The 16,754-nt window shown below is 32.4% G+C and overlaps 1 protein-coding gene across 1 annotated transcript in view; it reads left to right on the top strand.

Moving 5' to 3' along the window:
* The first annotated feature begins 388 nt into the window (after window positions 1–388).
* The window catches only part of LOC119636265 (retinal homeobox protein Rx), a 59,427-nt gene continuing 43,061 nt past the window's right edge, over window positions 389–16,754 (top strand). Inside the window, exons 1-2 of the mRNA XM_038031565.1 lie at window positions 389–930; window positions 6,485–6,604. Coding sequence (XP_037887493.1) covers window positions 582–930; window positions 6,485–6,604 — 469 coding nt within the window. The 5' untranslated portion in view covers window positions 389–581. The remainder of the gene's footprint in view (window positions 931–6,484; window positions 6,605–16,754) is intronic.

Raw genomic sequence — 16,754 nt, 5'->3', positions numbered from 1 at the left:
TATTTGCTGCTATGATGAATGGTAGCGAAACGCATACACACACATGCACACAGCCTAACGGCAACCATGGAAAGATTGGCTTTTATTTCTTTTTTAATAATTCGTTAGATCTTTGTATGTATGTGTGTGTGACTACATGGAATTGATGGACTTTCATATTTACTGCTGCCTCCACTGCCAAACAGTACGTTGCGAGTTCGTTTCACGTATTCAACGAAACTAAAACGCGTTACGGTTTAACGTCTACTGAAGGAGTTTAATCAGCTCAAATAAGCTTAACAAACAATTTATAAAAATTAGAAAGCGGTTTACCATTAACGTGGCAAGTTGATTGGCAAGTGAATATTTTTGCAAGAAAAAAAAGTAAAAATACAAAAACAAAATTTTACGATTTATTAATGGGAATATTGAATATTTATAAAAATTAATACATGCAGGATTTAAGAAAAAAAAAAAGAGATACAAGTGTTAATTAAAGGAATTTGATTTAGAAAACAAAAAAATTCGGAAAAAAAATTTTTTATTTCTTTTTTCTTAAATATTTAAAAAGAACAACTTTTATTTTTGTTCTTGTAAAAGAAATGAATATTAAAACTACACCACCGCCGCCGCCTACAACTGCCGCATCTGCGACGACGAGTGCTTTGCTACAATCACCGCCTAATACACCCCCTAACTCCGTTAGCTTAGTTGCTGGTGGCATGTCTGAAGTGCAAAAACAAACCTTTCAACATATCTTTGAAAAGTTGGTAACAAGTAGCGGCGGCAATGCAAAAATTCCCCCAAAACAATTGGAACATTTTCGTAATCTCTTGGAGAACGTACGCGATGCTAAAAATTTGCAATTGATTGTGGAGAAATTTAAAAATCTTGAGCAATTTGATATGCAATACGGACTTAATGGCAGCAAAAATGCAGTTTTATGTGAAGGTAAAAACAACCGGCGGTAATTTCTTTTTTTTTTTGTAAACAATTTAAGAAGAACTCTCTTAGAGCTTTTCGGAGGAGATCTTTTTACCCCACGAAATATGCGATGGCAAAGTGTTATACTTTTAAGCCGTAATAGTTCATCTTTTTATATAAATCCTATTTAAAGATCGTTGAAAAAATCCGTTTGCAAATCAGAAAGCCTTGACATATGGTCTCATGCAGAAATAGTGACTGAGTTTACGAAACCATTTGGAATAAATTACCAGAAGGCCGTTTCATCTGCCATATGGATACAGAAAGTTATTTAAGTTCAGCGAAGAAAATGGAAATGTCAATTATATGATCGGGTTACTAATAAACGCACAACTTTCAAAAGGCTTCTCACCTCTGAAAAGAGACATAAACGACGCCGATTGAAAAGGACGCCCTGCGCTTGAGGTTCTTTCTCTAAAACTATTTTATGATTGATTACATTTGCTGGTACAAGAATGCCTCACTGACTTTGAATAAGAATACGTCAAGTCTAATCGCATTCCCACAGAAGGGCTCTTAGCATTTTTAATATCTTGTTTTCAAAACATATTAAGCTCAATCTGAAACCTAAAGTATTCGTAAACTGAAGTAAATATTAACCAAAGCTCTTCTTTGATGTAAACAAACAGTTAAGATTATCGTAAGCACAGAACTTATAAAGTCGATCAGCTGTCATTGAATAGAAAGGATTTAACTGAACAGAGTAAATACCTAATAGTTATTTAGGAAAGCCTACGACATTTTTGTCCAATTAACCAGACAAATATTGAGGTAAGTTTCGAAGATGTAATTAAAGAATCAATGGCCCAAAGCATATAAAGAAGAAACAGCTCTATTCGTTTGCATAGACTTCATTTCTTTTCAATAATGTAGGTCTTAATGCAAAAATGATAATTAAAAAGCACTGGCTTCTGGATTTCTATGAATTTCTTATTCTGTGTGCATTTATAAAACAAAAACCACATAAACATCAATTAGTAGACTAAACAATTCTGAAGTCTTTTAGATGCGAGAAAAGTGTACATCTTTACTTATTCAACGTTTCATTATAATAATGTTTCACTATTTATCAATTCATTGTTACTTGGCGGATTCTGGTATATGCGGTGTATCTTCGTATTTAAACATGTTATAAAAATATGCCGATTTCTTCTCTCTAGATGAATTTAAGAAGACTTTTTAAAGGGTTAAATCAAATCAATGGTAAAAGCTGGGCAACAAGCTTAGGCAAAAAAACTTTCCAACAAAACTTAGCAAACAAACTTAGCAACAAATCTTAGTGACTTAGATTGCAGTACAAGTTAGTTAAGAGTATTTTCTGAGTTAACAATGCCCTATAAGAAATCTTAAAAAACACATGATACATTAGACAATGGAAAAGGAAATTAAATCTCATTTAAGACCTAATATACCTGAGTTTCTTTGGAAGATGTATAAATTAGGCAACTCAGCATATCGTAAAACTAGTTTTTATGATTTCGAACCGTAAATAATGTAATCTACAATTGCTTACTAGAGGGAAATGAATACTGAGCAATAAACACTTATAAAATAATTAAAACAGAGGAAAATATATTAACAACAGGTCTCCTAACCGAACATTAGCAAGCAAGCTAAAAATTATCGATAGAAATGTCGGTCGTATTTCCCAATCGTAAAAAAAGTTGAAGAAACAACAAATAAAAATTATTGCCAACGAAAAATTATATGAGAATAACTTGGAATTTATTATTTCAGGATTTTTTAAAAAGATTTAACATGCCCCCTGAATTTTTATATAATGTATAAAAATATGCAATAAACATTTTAAGCTCGAAGTAAGTGCAAATGACTTAGTCATACTCTGCTGGCCGATTGCCATCTGCCCGTCCGTTTTGAAGACGATTAGGATCTCAAAAATTTTTCTCGGATGTTTATTTACCTCGGCCTTGCAAAATTGAAATCGAAAATCAAAAAAATTAGTCCAAAGAAAAAAACGCAATGTCAACATAAGACCGAATAAATAATTATTGTACGATTGTAACAAGTGACAACATTCCGTCTGTGGAGTCAATGAATAATGGCAAACAGAGACCACTTATCAGTGTAGCTACATATCCAAATTGAAGATATTTGAAAAAGACTTCTAAATGAAAAATTCTTTCTTTCCTTTTTTTTTTAATCAACAGAATGATCTTAGCCAACCCAACCGCATAGTCTATTGCGTCTGCTTGCCTTCTACCTTTTATTTACCATGACAGTGCTTCTACCTGTCTTCAGTCAACCTCAAATTATTTTCGCGCATTTGTTTATTAAAGATATGGACGCCTGTTCAAATTTTTAGTATTCCATCTACTGCTTGAGTTTAAACCGGCTTAATTGACATTTAAGCGAAGAACGACAATTTTTGCATAAATTCAGCTCAATGCAAAAAAGAAACAATTTAGAAACAATTTAAGTCATTGTTGTTGACAGATAATAATATTCAATTCGCTTTAACATGAATATTCGATAGCCATCACATCAATTCAAATTATTTTTATAAATTAAATTATATGAACGATGCAAATTGGTTGACTCCAGGCAAAATTTCCCAAAGTCTATAACTTTTCTTTCGCCATTGTGAATTTGGGGTGTACGCTGACTAGAGCCGTTTTTTCACCGCTGGCTTAAAAGAACTTCGTATATATATACATATATATATATATATATATATCAAACGAGCATTAGACAAATATATGCGGTTAGTCCGTTGGATCTCTTTGCTGTCAATTGGGACGGTTGTATTATGAGAAATTTCATCTCTCTAGCCCAATTTTGGTGATCATGAGCGTTCCAGCAATAAACAAATAGAAGACTTGGTTAATTTGACGCAGCAGTTCAAAAATATATAGAATGCGGTATATTCCTTCATGTAATAAACGGATAGACAAATCAAGACTCTATCTCACATCACTTTCAAAGAATTATTCTACCATTTTCAAAACTGTTAGAAAAAATGAATGCTGGCTTTAAAAAAAAGATTTCTTAGAAAAATTTTCGAATATTTTCAATTTCAATTTTTTTGTTTAATTTTATTGTCTCTCTCTCTCTCTCTCTCTCTGTCTGTTTCACACTGAGTAGGAATACATTAAGTAAGGGCAACTGCAAAATGTCTACAATGCATAATAACCTGCCCCGTTAACAGTGCAATTGCATGCGGTAAAGCATCTATCGTATCGTACCATTACTTCATAATTTTCAAAAAACATTTTTTAATTTCATTAAAATTTTATCTTTTGGCTTTTTTGTATTAAATACAATGCAGTCAGTGTAAAATTGAAAGGAAAATGTAAACAAACAATTATGGAAACACTGTTTTATGAAAAAAACAAAAACAAATACCAACAACAAACATACTTTAACGATCTGATAAATAACCATTAAAATAATGATAGACTTTAATTTGTTTGCATACGGAGAGAAGAACGACAAGCGTCAGTATTCTTTCTAATCACACAACAGCAATTAGTCGCATTTATTTACATTCATAATTATTATTACGTGCACACACATAAGCACACACACAAACCCAAGGAAAACCACACTATTGTCCGTTAATACACAAGGGTAATTCAAAAACCATAAAAAATAGGTTAATACGCGGAGAAAAACTTGGTCAACTTATTACAGAAAAAGATATGACGAGGTACAGGTCTTGACTTAAGTATGAAGCGGGATAGAATAGACCCGTAGAGATCAAACCCTGATTTAATTAAGTGTAATTGCCAGTAAACACGCATTTAAGTCAACAGCAACAATAGCATAATAAGCGACATTTTTTAAACCTTTTGCACGCATACATTTAAACAAACCGGTGACAGCATTTGCTTTTTACAACATTGTGAAAACTGTTAATGAATGGTTTCTATGCTAAAATAACAAAAAAATAAACATGTTATGCTAAATTAAAACTAATTATAGTGCATAGTTTTAGGGACATAACGTGATCTTTACAAAAATATTAAAAATATTTACAGAAAGTAATTAAAATACATTTCCACGAAAATTGTTATTATCCTTAAATATCGACATGCAGTAACGAGCACATATATACATAAATATTTATATATATGTATACGCACGTTCAAACATGCTCTTTAATGCAGTTTACATATTTCTGTCAATTTTTGAAGCCAAAGAATCCAATTTTTTCCTTTTTTTTTCAATATAATATACCATAAACCATTCACTTGCGTAGTGTTTCTCGGTTCATTTAAAATATGCGCAGCCTTAATTACGCCCATAGTTAACTTGTTAGTGGTTGTTATTGTTATCGCTTTTAAATTATGTTGATTTTAATGGTCAGAGTAAACGCATCTTTTACTTTATGCTTCCTTAACTATAATTTAAATTTTTTAAATTTTCAATAAGCTTGTCAAGGTCCGAGAGGACAGGGAGGACAGTTAAAGGCTTTTTAATTATGTCATTCATTTGAAAGGAAGATGAAAAACTACTCTGGGAAGTTTTGATACATTCGCACATAATGCCCGGATTTTGTTCCATTTTCTCTCTACAGAACGATCCTAATGATGTATACTGGCCTGGGAAAGAAGCCACACAAATCATTGTTTATCTCTCAGACATTCCAAAAACTTTATAGTGAGAAAATATTACTGGCTTAAAAAATTAGACCAGTGTGCGTGGCTCACAACTTTGAATTTGCTAAAAGAAAAAACAACCAAATGATTATAAAAACCAAACAAAATTAAACTAAATACAAAGAAAAATAAAAAGGCGAAATTATTCTTTATAGTAAAAAAAAAGTAGAAAAACACTTATCGTTACTCTTTGCAGTAACTTATTATCCATAAAGTACATTATAATACAAAATTTTGGACAATCAACTCAATTTCTGTTTTGAAGTAAGTCTAAAAAGGCACTGAAACGGGCATAACCCGGTCCATAACAACGTCCTCATAATATATAAGATAGACGTTAGCTTAATATGCATATTTGAGATCAGTCAAAACTTCAGGGCGGAATTGATTTTAAAGGGTTAACTGATACCTACTTTACTGCCTTGCAATTTTTCTATATATATTAAGTTATGGTTTTTCTTGGGGTATGGTTACCATGGCATTTTGCGACTGTCTTGTGTGATTTGCGATTTTTTTATGTATATTAGCTAAAGGTGGTGGATTCTCTTAAGATCTAGTATAAGATTGTGTATCAATTTCATAGAGTGTATAAGTTCATTCTCCTTTTTTCCCAAGTGATGACGAAATTTCAGCTGCCAAAAGCGACTGGGAAAGCAAACAATACCTAAAATATTGCACCTTATAGCACTTATAGCATTAAATACTAAATTTAGATTTAATCTTTAGTACAGTCAGCAATTTGATTGCAAATTTTAATGCAGAAGATATCTTGGTTGGCAAATCGATGCGCACTTAAGGACCTTATAATTTTTTTTAGTTGGCAAGAAGCGCTTCGAACGCTTTAGAGTAAATTAAACTTTTTTGAAATAAATTAATTTTTAGACGTTTATTCTTTAATTTAGATTCAGAATTAAACCTTAAGGATACCGCCAGAAAATATTCAACTACCGGTCAAACTTTAACACCACGTCATACCATTGATGCTATATTGGGGTTAAAAAATCGTCACCCAGATAATGATGGTAAGTGATATATTCATGCCTGTGTTTATATATTTCCTTTATGTGAGGAAAATATTATCATTTAATCTCTTGAAAAAGTGTTCATCTAATTCTCTTTTTATTCGAATTCTTTTTACACGAAATTTGAGTTAACACGATTTAAAAAGAAAAAAATTCTCCATTGTTCCATTTAGCCAATATCTTTTTTAACATGAATTTTTTTTCACACTGATTTTTTGGGAACGTATCTATCGTGCAAAAAGAGAATTAGATGTAGTTGCGTACAATATTACGAGTGATGTAAAATATGTCCGCGGTTTTTTGATCTTCTTTTGAGCCTCTTTCTGTACTCTGCTCTTTTCAAATGATTCCAAACTCTCACTTGATTGATGTTTAGGGCCTTCGCTCTTTCCTGGCAGCTTTCATCTCGGACTTGCTCCATCGATTGCAAAATTTCGCCGACTTTTTCAGTGGCTGGCCGACCAAAGTGAGATGCATCTTTGGAATCAAAATTTCCGGAACGGATTTGAGCAAATCACTCCTTTGTCCTTCGTTCATTCATAGCATTTTCGCGGTACACTTCGGCATGTTTGAGTTTTACAATTGACGTAGGCCGTTTATCTGACTATTCATTTATTTATTTTTAACCAGGTATGAATAAATCACCCTTATTCGATATAATTAGTATCGTATATTCTGTTTATCTTTTTTAAGATTTTAGTGGGCGTTCGCATTTAGCTAAACTTTATTCATTTTCGAAGGTCTCTCGATCAATTTCCTAGGTTTTTACATGGAAGGCATATATTATAAAACTTATACTGTCAGCGATGACTTTCCTTTTATTGCTTTCTTCTTGCTTACAAATTTCTGAAACAATTTATCCGTTGCTCCAGCTCTTGGCCATTTTGTTGAAAGAACTACCAGCATTAAAACTGGCGAAAAAATTTCGCGTATATGTCTCGATCAAAGACTGGCTTTAGATATCAGTCCGATGAGTCCACATATGTTTCACTAAAAGTTAAAAAACTATATCTAGGAATTATATAGTAAAGCCTGTACGAATTGTCGAATTGAAATTCTCCAGATTCTTAAGCGTCTATCTATCTATTAGTGAGGTAACTTGCATCAATAAATAAAACGCTTGTAATTTAGGTACTTTGTAGTAAGTAATATAATTTTGGTGCTTCTCTTTTATATGCAGAAGATCTGCAGAAAACCTCCTTATTTAGATTTTAAAAGCAACGCTTGGATGCATATTGCAATTAATGTTTTTCTTTAATTAGCCACCACTCAGATGCTCAAGCCGAAAAATTCTGGCTCAATTTCGTTAAATAGCAAACGTTAATATCTTAAGACATATTAATAACTCAGGTAAGACTTGGGTTCAGTTAACCTAAATTAACGCTTTTCTTATAATAGTTAAAAATCATAGAGAAGGAATGTGAAATTATTGCTTATAACGATTTTTATACTAGTCAAGTATAAAGGAACATCCGGAAGCTTTTATTATTTTGTTGTACTACAGGCATGTTCTCCGATCAATTTGTCAAAGTTGTAATACCAACTCACGCGTAAGAGCTTCTAGAGTTTTCATAAATTTAAAGCCGGTGTGTTTATTTTTGCAATCCGGAAAGGGTGGGACGGATAGCTGGACAGACAAACTGAAATTTTGACGCCAATTAGAAATATATATATTATTTATAGTATCTGAAGCTGTATAGTATCTGGTGCTGCAAACCCTCAATTGAAAATTGAATATATCCCAATATCTTATAATGATGGGAATAAATACAGCACTAGCAGATATTTGCCTAGCACTCTATGTATGTATTTGTGAAGATCATTTGAAGCTTTAGAAAAAATGGGCGTGATGTGCAGGCATTAAAGCTAAAAATTTATAGCCTAAAAGAAATGTTTGGCTAGAAGCCGCTCCTACAATCCGTTAAAAGACCAAATCCAAAATCGCACAAACTAGTGAGTAGACATTGATGATAGTAACGAGGTTTCTTCGTTTGTTCACTTTAGATTTGAGAAGCAATCGAAATTAATTCCGTTTTAATAGTTTTCTCGAGAACAATATTTGTGCAAACAAACTTTGGTTCAACCGACGGGCTTAACTTTAAAAGCTACTAAGCTTACGGCAAACATGATGACAGAGAATCTATTATAATTAAATAGAAACCCTTTCCGATGTATACATTTGATATAACAGGCCTTAAGTACGCGATTCAGCTATCAAGCGAAAGTTGAAATAGTTTTGAATTAAAGTCAACAAAAATGTAATGGCAAAGATTACAAATTCCTCAGAACAGCATTTTACGTTCCAGCAGCTCCGAACGTTGTAGTAGAACTCCTGTACAATTCAGGCACGGCAGCATTATTAGATACGTGTAAGGAGGAAACAGAAAAGGGTACGGAAGCGGTGACCGTAGCCTAGTGAGTGCGTGCCCAATCGGCTTTATCGTCTGAGTACCCATTATAGTAAACTCTATTGCAATGGAGATTTGAGCACGCGAACACTGCATCGCGATTCTGACCAACTCGTCTATTTATTGGGAAAAGCATAAATGTGAGTCCCTTTATTAATTGTTTATTATTCATGAAATATTTTTGATTAGCGTAAGCAACGAAATTGTTTTAACTGTGCCTGTATATCCAACTGCGGCTGCACATTTTAACTGGCAAACGTACACCATAAACGACATATTATATTTTAAAAGAATAGATTCCTTCACTCCACTTTACAAATATATGTCGCCCAAGAACTATAAATTTATATGAACCTTTTTTTTCTCGTTTTAATATTTTTCAAGAATATTCCCATTTCCAAGGTAGATATAGTCAACCATAAAGTATCAGGCCGTCACGAGCTCTATGAATTGAGTTCAGATAGATTTAATTATTAAAAAATGAAAAAGCAAACCAAATGAAAGTCTGTTTTACTATATACCATTTGACGGATTTCGAAAAATAAAATTATATAAATGTTAAAAATTATGTGGAAAAAATAATAATAATTGAGAACTTGGGTGATTAGCTTTTCGAAGAATCTATTATTTTATTAGTTTTAGTGTTACACGATTTTAAAAGAATTCGTTGTTTAGCGGTTAATCAAGTTGTTATTATATTCCCATTATGTAATAAATTTATGAACGTATTGCACTTTAACTACTAGGCAAACAAATTTGCAAAGCCATCGCGTTTATTGCTTTTCAAAAACCAAGCAAAAAAAATTTAAAAAAAAGTAACAATGGTAAGCTCTAACAAGTTACAAACTGCTTTTAATGGAAATTAAGGCTGTAAAGTACAAAAACAAAAAAGGAGAAACGAGGACACAGAGCTCCGTAGTCATCGTGTGGAAGGGAAAAAAAAAAACAAAAATAAATTTTCAAATGTCACGTAATCATAATCACATCAGGTTCATGTCTAAGATTTAAGTTGATAAGGAAAAATACAATTTATGTAATTTTTATTTCACACAAGTGTACTGTTTTACATATATATATATATATATATATATATATATATACAGCCACACCACATATACATAAACAGACATTCGACAAATTTGCTTTGACTTTTTTTGCTTCTATAACAATTTCAATTGCGGATATAACACGTGATATGAAATGAAAATATTATAGAAAAGGAAAATGTGAAATGAAATTATGAAAAAAAATATCCTTCATTGCTCAAACAAAAAGGAAAGAAAACGCAATCAAACTATAACTTTAGCATTGGTTTCGCTACAGTAATAGATTTGATTTTTTCAAAACAGGTGAGAATACTGGGCAACCCCCAAGTAGGAAGTAGTAGCTGGTTATAGCCTTATATTTTGCAACAGATCCATGATAACTGATAGTGAATAAGAACAATAACAATTCGTCTTTGTGAAGACTTCTTTGCGCAAACTAAAAGGATTACCAGGATAAACAACAACAACTTTATTATAATCCAAGGATTAACTACAGACTAAAGTTTAAAAGAGGCGGATAAAGATTTTAGTGAATATAAACGCAAAAGTTAATTTAAGTTTTCTTAGCTTAAAAAACGTAAACTAATTGCTTTGACTGTCTGTTCATGTATTTGCTGGCTGGCAGTGATGTCACTTAACTTGAGACTTTTTCCGTTTAGAAAAGTGGGGGAGCCAATAAGAAGGTAGGTGTAAACTTATTTTGATTTGAAATGAAAGATTAAACACCAAAAAGTGTGGCTGACGAGTACGTAAAAACATCACCCTATGTTTTTAAGACAAGACCGAGTTTCGCGTAATAAAAAATTAAATAAAATATAAGAAAAATTTATAACGACTAAAAGAAACGAGTAAAAACGATATAGGGAGCCGCCCCACCGTTTCGTGCTCCACCCCGCTTCTCTTAATTCATTAATTCTCGTTATTCATATTTACTTATTTATTTGTTTATTTATTTACACATGAAATTGACTCTTAGAAGTGAATCTTATGCTCGTTATTATTAAAAAAGTAATACAAAGTATGTAAGAAGAAATAAACAAAAAAAATAATAATAATAATAATTCATGTATAAATAAATAAGAAAGAAAGAGAGAAAGAAAGTAAAAAAGGATGTACACGTCTAACACAGAGGCACGAGTGGTCCCCAAATCCATTGAAAACATGCAAAAGTTTGGCAACCGATAGGAGAAGATTGCAAGTTGCTTTAAATACCCCGTAGTACCAAAGATAGATGTTTATAATCAACTCTGAACGGCTTAAACAGCTCATAATTATATTTATATTGGCTAAGCTTACTAAAGATAAAGTTCCTAAAGAAGCGATTCGGGACATTAAAGCTTATTCCATCAAGTAATGTGCGCGATTCGATAGTACCACCTATTAACTTAATTAAGAAGAAATTACCAAGAAAAAATCTATTTCAAAAGCAGGCAGAGACAAGCGAATCCAAACCCAAATTCCTAAGGCCAAACAGCAAGAATCGCTGTTGAACGCATTTAGTTGAATCTACATAGCACCACACAACATATACAAGTATTGGTCTAACTGGGGACATGTACAGCTTTTTTGTAATGTAAGAATCCCTAAGCTCTTTCGACCACGTCTTAATAAAACCTGGCGCCGACTTTCCTTTAGTTAAAGAGAGCTCAATGTGCAAATTAAAACGTAATCCCTGGTCGAATAGAACCGCTAAATTGATGAACGAATCCACGTTTTTCAACTTATGTGAATCGATTATATACTCGGCATTTTTTGTAGATTTAATTTCGTAATATTTAACGAGCAATATGTAAGCAAATTATTTAAGAAGAAAGGAAACAGTTTCACATTGTCAGCGTACTGGCCGGATTTAATCACCGAGGGTAGATGACTAATATGTAGAACAAATTGAAGAGGGAGTAAGTGGCGACCTTGACAATATTTTTATCAAATGTCAGATTGGGCTCTAAGTAATACTTTTTTTTTTTTTTATTTTCTATTCTCTTTGGGCAGAGAATGCGGGCGGATTACGCTTTTTATATTCTACACCACTTGTGGTATAAGAATATATTAATTTTGTTCGGTATCACGATTTCGCTTCTCATACCGATTAAGAATATAGTTATCTCATGAGATATTATGCTATCAAAATGATGACAAACTTACGAATGCAAAGTAGTTGCGACTGGAAAATTTCCAGAAAAATGTAATAAAATATTCGTTCCCATATAAAAAACCAACCAATGTCGAATTAAAATTTGGAATAAATGAAACCAATATGAATTTTAATTGAATTATTTAATTTTGATCTTGAGGTTTATTTTGCTTACAAGAGTTTTCCTTGTACATTTTTAATGTTTTTTTTTTTGAAGTAGTAATGACCGTCACGTCTTATTTACAAATCTCTGACAGCTTAACGTTGGTGTTTAACCACGAGGTCATTAGTAAATTTTGCAAATACATGCTCCTATCGATAATATTTTTATTCTTTCCAAAGTTATTATCGCTTTCCTCCTAACATAATTCTTCTAAAGGTTTCGCCAAAGAAATCAAAAAAAAAAAAAAAAAAATGGAAAGAAAATCAAAATTTAATTGCAGCGCGGCTAGCTCTGTTTGATTGACTTCAAAATCAAGCTTTTTGGTTTCCTGTTTTTTTAACTCTCTTCTCATCAATGTTTTCTTTAATGCATATTATTGTAGTTATTTGTTGTTGCAAATTATTATGCATTAACATTATTTAGATCAAGATAAACGTTATTTTGATTGCTCTCTGTTACTCAAATATATATATATATGTATATATATATATATATATATGCTGTATTCAATAAGGCCTCTGGACTACGACTAATTGGTTTTATAGTCAATCTTAACAAACACAGATTTCATTATACAAGTACGTACATGTGTAGGCATATTTATTGATTGTATTAATATGTATATGTTTATGGTCCAACTGATTGACAGTTTAATAAGCCTTGTTTGACTTTTGATGTTATTGAACATTTTGTAAGCACTTAATCAGTTTTAAGTGGTTATTAATGCAGACGAAATTCTCTAAAGTATAGAACGGAAAAAGAGACAGGTACTGAGAAAAATAATTTGTAAAGAAGGAAAAAATGGGGAGAGGGCGAAAGAAAGATGAAAGTAATAAGGAAAGACTGGAGTTGTGGACATTAGGCTTAAATAATGAAATAGTAATAATAAAAATACGAAGACGCAGAAGAAGAAAAAGAGTTGCGATAAAAATTATGGCTAAACCCTAAATATTTAACACCTGCAACTGCTAATATTTTAAAAAAATGTTTATAAAGACTTCATCCGGAAAATTTCGATTTACTAAGCTATTCAAGTAAGTCTTGGATGAATCTTCCGACGTAAAAGCAGTTCGTACGTCGCAACTGTTTAGGAATCACCTTCATTCAGTCTACCGATACAACCTAGACAAGATAACGTGACCGCGGGATTCCAGTTCTCGGCTTGTGAATATAACAACAGTGAACTGAAGACAAGTTTGAGGCACCTGCTTCGGGTGTGGCTTAAAACTTATTTTATTTTTCAATCAGCCACCTGCGAATCAGACTTCGGCATCTCGACGCCCCTTTCGGTATAGTCCATATATAATTGGGTAACTAATTTCATTTTCAATTTATGTAAACCGACTGAGTTCCAAAAACAATATATTATGAGAACCTGACAAATCATCATCTGATAATTACGGTTAGTATAGTATATGAAAATGAATTATTTTTTAGGAGTGTCATAAGTCCTTGTCGGTTGTTCAGTAAAAATATATGTTTATTCAAAGAACAACAAGCTAATAAGCGTCTTCAAGGCACATTATTTAATTAATTTTAGCTCACAAACCGAAAAGGTTGCCAACATCAGCATTTTCTATATTTATTGGATACGCTGTAACGTAAGAGATTTATGTATTCGTACATTATCGTGCACTGCACACACACATTATCTCTTTATTCTAGACAGCTTCTTTTTACCCTTAGTACCCTCAACCGCATTTAGATGGGATTATTCAACAAAGCCAAAGGTCTTAGGTTAATCTTAAGTACAGATACTGTTTTAAAATGACATTTTAAGAACTACAGCCTTTCAGACCACTTTCGTCGTTTACTACGGCGAAAGATCCGCATCCGTGATTAACAATCCTCAGCTTTAACATTAAAGTTAATAAAAACTGATAGACCCTACAAAAAAGCACTAAAGCATATTCAACTAAGCTGTAAATCTAAAATGGATGAAAATTGGGAACTTTAACGTTGATTTTTTCGTCCAAAACCCAAAATCACCCAGTCAAACCCTGCTTTCATATGCTTTCATAGTATGGCAGAAGGGAATTTTTGGAATTTATGACTAGACATTTTAAATCTAAAGTGAATTAAAGATGTTTGCGATAGCCCCAACAACTACAGCCACTCAATGCTGATTATTTCGTGGAATTGCAGTTGAGAATTATCAAAATTTGTGCCTAGACGTTTACGGCCGCAACTTTTGCCAAATTTATTTAACTCCCCCATCAGTTTCATATTCCCCGAGAGGAACAAGTGGGCTTGCCGCAGGGCTCTCTAATATCGTCCAAGAATGTGTATTTGTGTGTCGACAGCCAAGATGACATAAGAATCAATTTTGTATCGTCGACTGCTCTCTATAAACTGTTCTCTCTAATGAAACGACCGTACTTGCCTAGACCTGCTTGCATCTTCTCTCTAGAGTAGTTCTTTGCTAAGCTCGCCAGCAAAGAATTTTTCAAAAGTCTGTGACATTTCTTCCAGCGACTAATTTAACCACAATAATGACGATTCAGGCAGAAAAAGAAGCACGAACGACAACAACAAGAAAAAATTGAGATATCAAGACCTCAGTTCACCCTGTTTTAAAGATAAAATGTGCTATAGTCTTCTAGTCAGATGATTTAGAGCTGCTCTTCCTTAGTCCCATACTGGTATAAAGAGATCAGCACCAGTTATTCGTTTTGTGCTCTTTTAACTTTACGTTCCCCTTGATCAGGCGAACTGTACAAGCGATGGATTATCAAACCATTTATTTCATTTCAAATGTGCCCGACTATAGATCTCTCAGGTGTTTCGTTAGTCAATAAATTTTGAAAGAATGTCTTGGTTCACTTCTACATACCAACATTTTTGAATGCAACAGAGATAACCGCGAAATATATTTATTTTCTACGTTAACGTTTGAATGGTTCACTTGTAAACTTTAATTAAAGAAATAATTTTTTTTATTAAAAAATTAACTACACATTAAATCAGCTGCCAAATCATTATTGTTATTACTTAAAAAAAAAGAAAAAAAAAAAAAAAGAGAACTCTGAGCCATTAATATGTAAAAGAAATCGTGAGTTTACACTTTTTCTTCTTTTGATAAAAGAATACATGATGTTGGAGAACTGTGTTTATATGTATATAATAACTAATAACATTTCAATTAACTACGCCGCTACCTAAAAGGTTTTTTGATTGTGACTACAGCTCTTTAAAAACATTTGGCGGCAAATCTTATACTTAATGGTTACTACCAAACAGACAGCAACACCGTAATACCGTAATGCTGGCATGAGGATTACTGTCAATTTTTTTTTCTTTTTTCATTTATATACAAATTTTTTTGGTTATTTTTAATAATGGAAAGACTTACACTTGTTTTTCTTGGACATGATAAAGAATGAACGCACTCACGTGCTCTCCTTTTAAGCAGGAATTAAAGAAGAAAAGAAGTTTTTTTTTTATGGAAAGGATAGGCATATAACTAATTTGACACGATTAATGTCAAATTAAAAGGCGTTTAAGCAAAAGGATTCTTTAGTAGAACCAAAAATTATATGCAACGTTAAAGCCTTTATTAATCTTATGCAAAATATGTAAGGAAGGAATAATGAAATAAAAAGAACTTTTTTTTAATTAGTAAGCAATACTTGACACTCTTTCCACGGACGTATAGTGCGAACCAAAATTGTTTTTCTTTTTTGGTTGGATCATTTTAACGGACTTTGTAGCCAATTTTTGGCGTGCTTTTTGGATATATACAATATCTTTCTTTTTTTAACGAAAGTGCGGTACAAGGGTATGTCAAGTTTCTGCGTATTTATACAACACGCACTCAGAGTCACGATATAACAAAAGGTGGCTATATCTGATGTCCATCTACGCGTTGCGTACATCTGCAAGCTTGTATGTCCGTCTATCCATCTATTCGCCTGTCCATCTGCCTAACTTGTTTGTATTGTTTTTAAATAATTATTATTTTTCGTAAATAGCTCAACAATTTTGTAGATATGTGTAGAAAACATGTTTTATATATTGATTGGTCTCTCATAAATAAATTCGAAAATTGCCGCTTCAATTCATCAAGTGATAATGGATGGACAAATCCGCATTATTTTTATAAAGTGGTTTTAAATAAATAACACGATAAATTTCGAGTTTACAACGCCATGTCACAAGTCGATGACTCCAATGACAAAATTTCATGAAAATAAACCCAAATTGCAGCCCCCATATATCGTTCCATTCCTCAGACCTGAGCCTTAGAGCTTACCTTCTGATTCGATATATGAAAATGATACTCTATAAAAAACGAATTTTCTCAAACGATGAAGTCATTTTGAACATTGAATCGCATTCTGACGGTATTGATAAATCGTTGTATACAAAGATATCAAAACATAAGCCCAGCTTCAGACTG

This window comes from Glossina fuscipes, unplaced genomic scaffold, assembly GCF_014805625.2.
Source record: "Glossina fuscipes isolate IAEA_lab_2018 unplaced genomic scaffold, Yale_Gfus_2 28, whole genome shotgun sequence".
NCBI lineage: Eukaryota > Metazoa > Arthropoda > Insecta > Diptera > Glossinidae > Glossina > Glossina fuscipes.
Note: the sequence above shows the minus strand (reverse complement) of the source record. Positions and strands in the feature narration are given on the sequence as shown.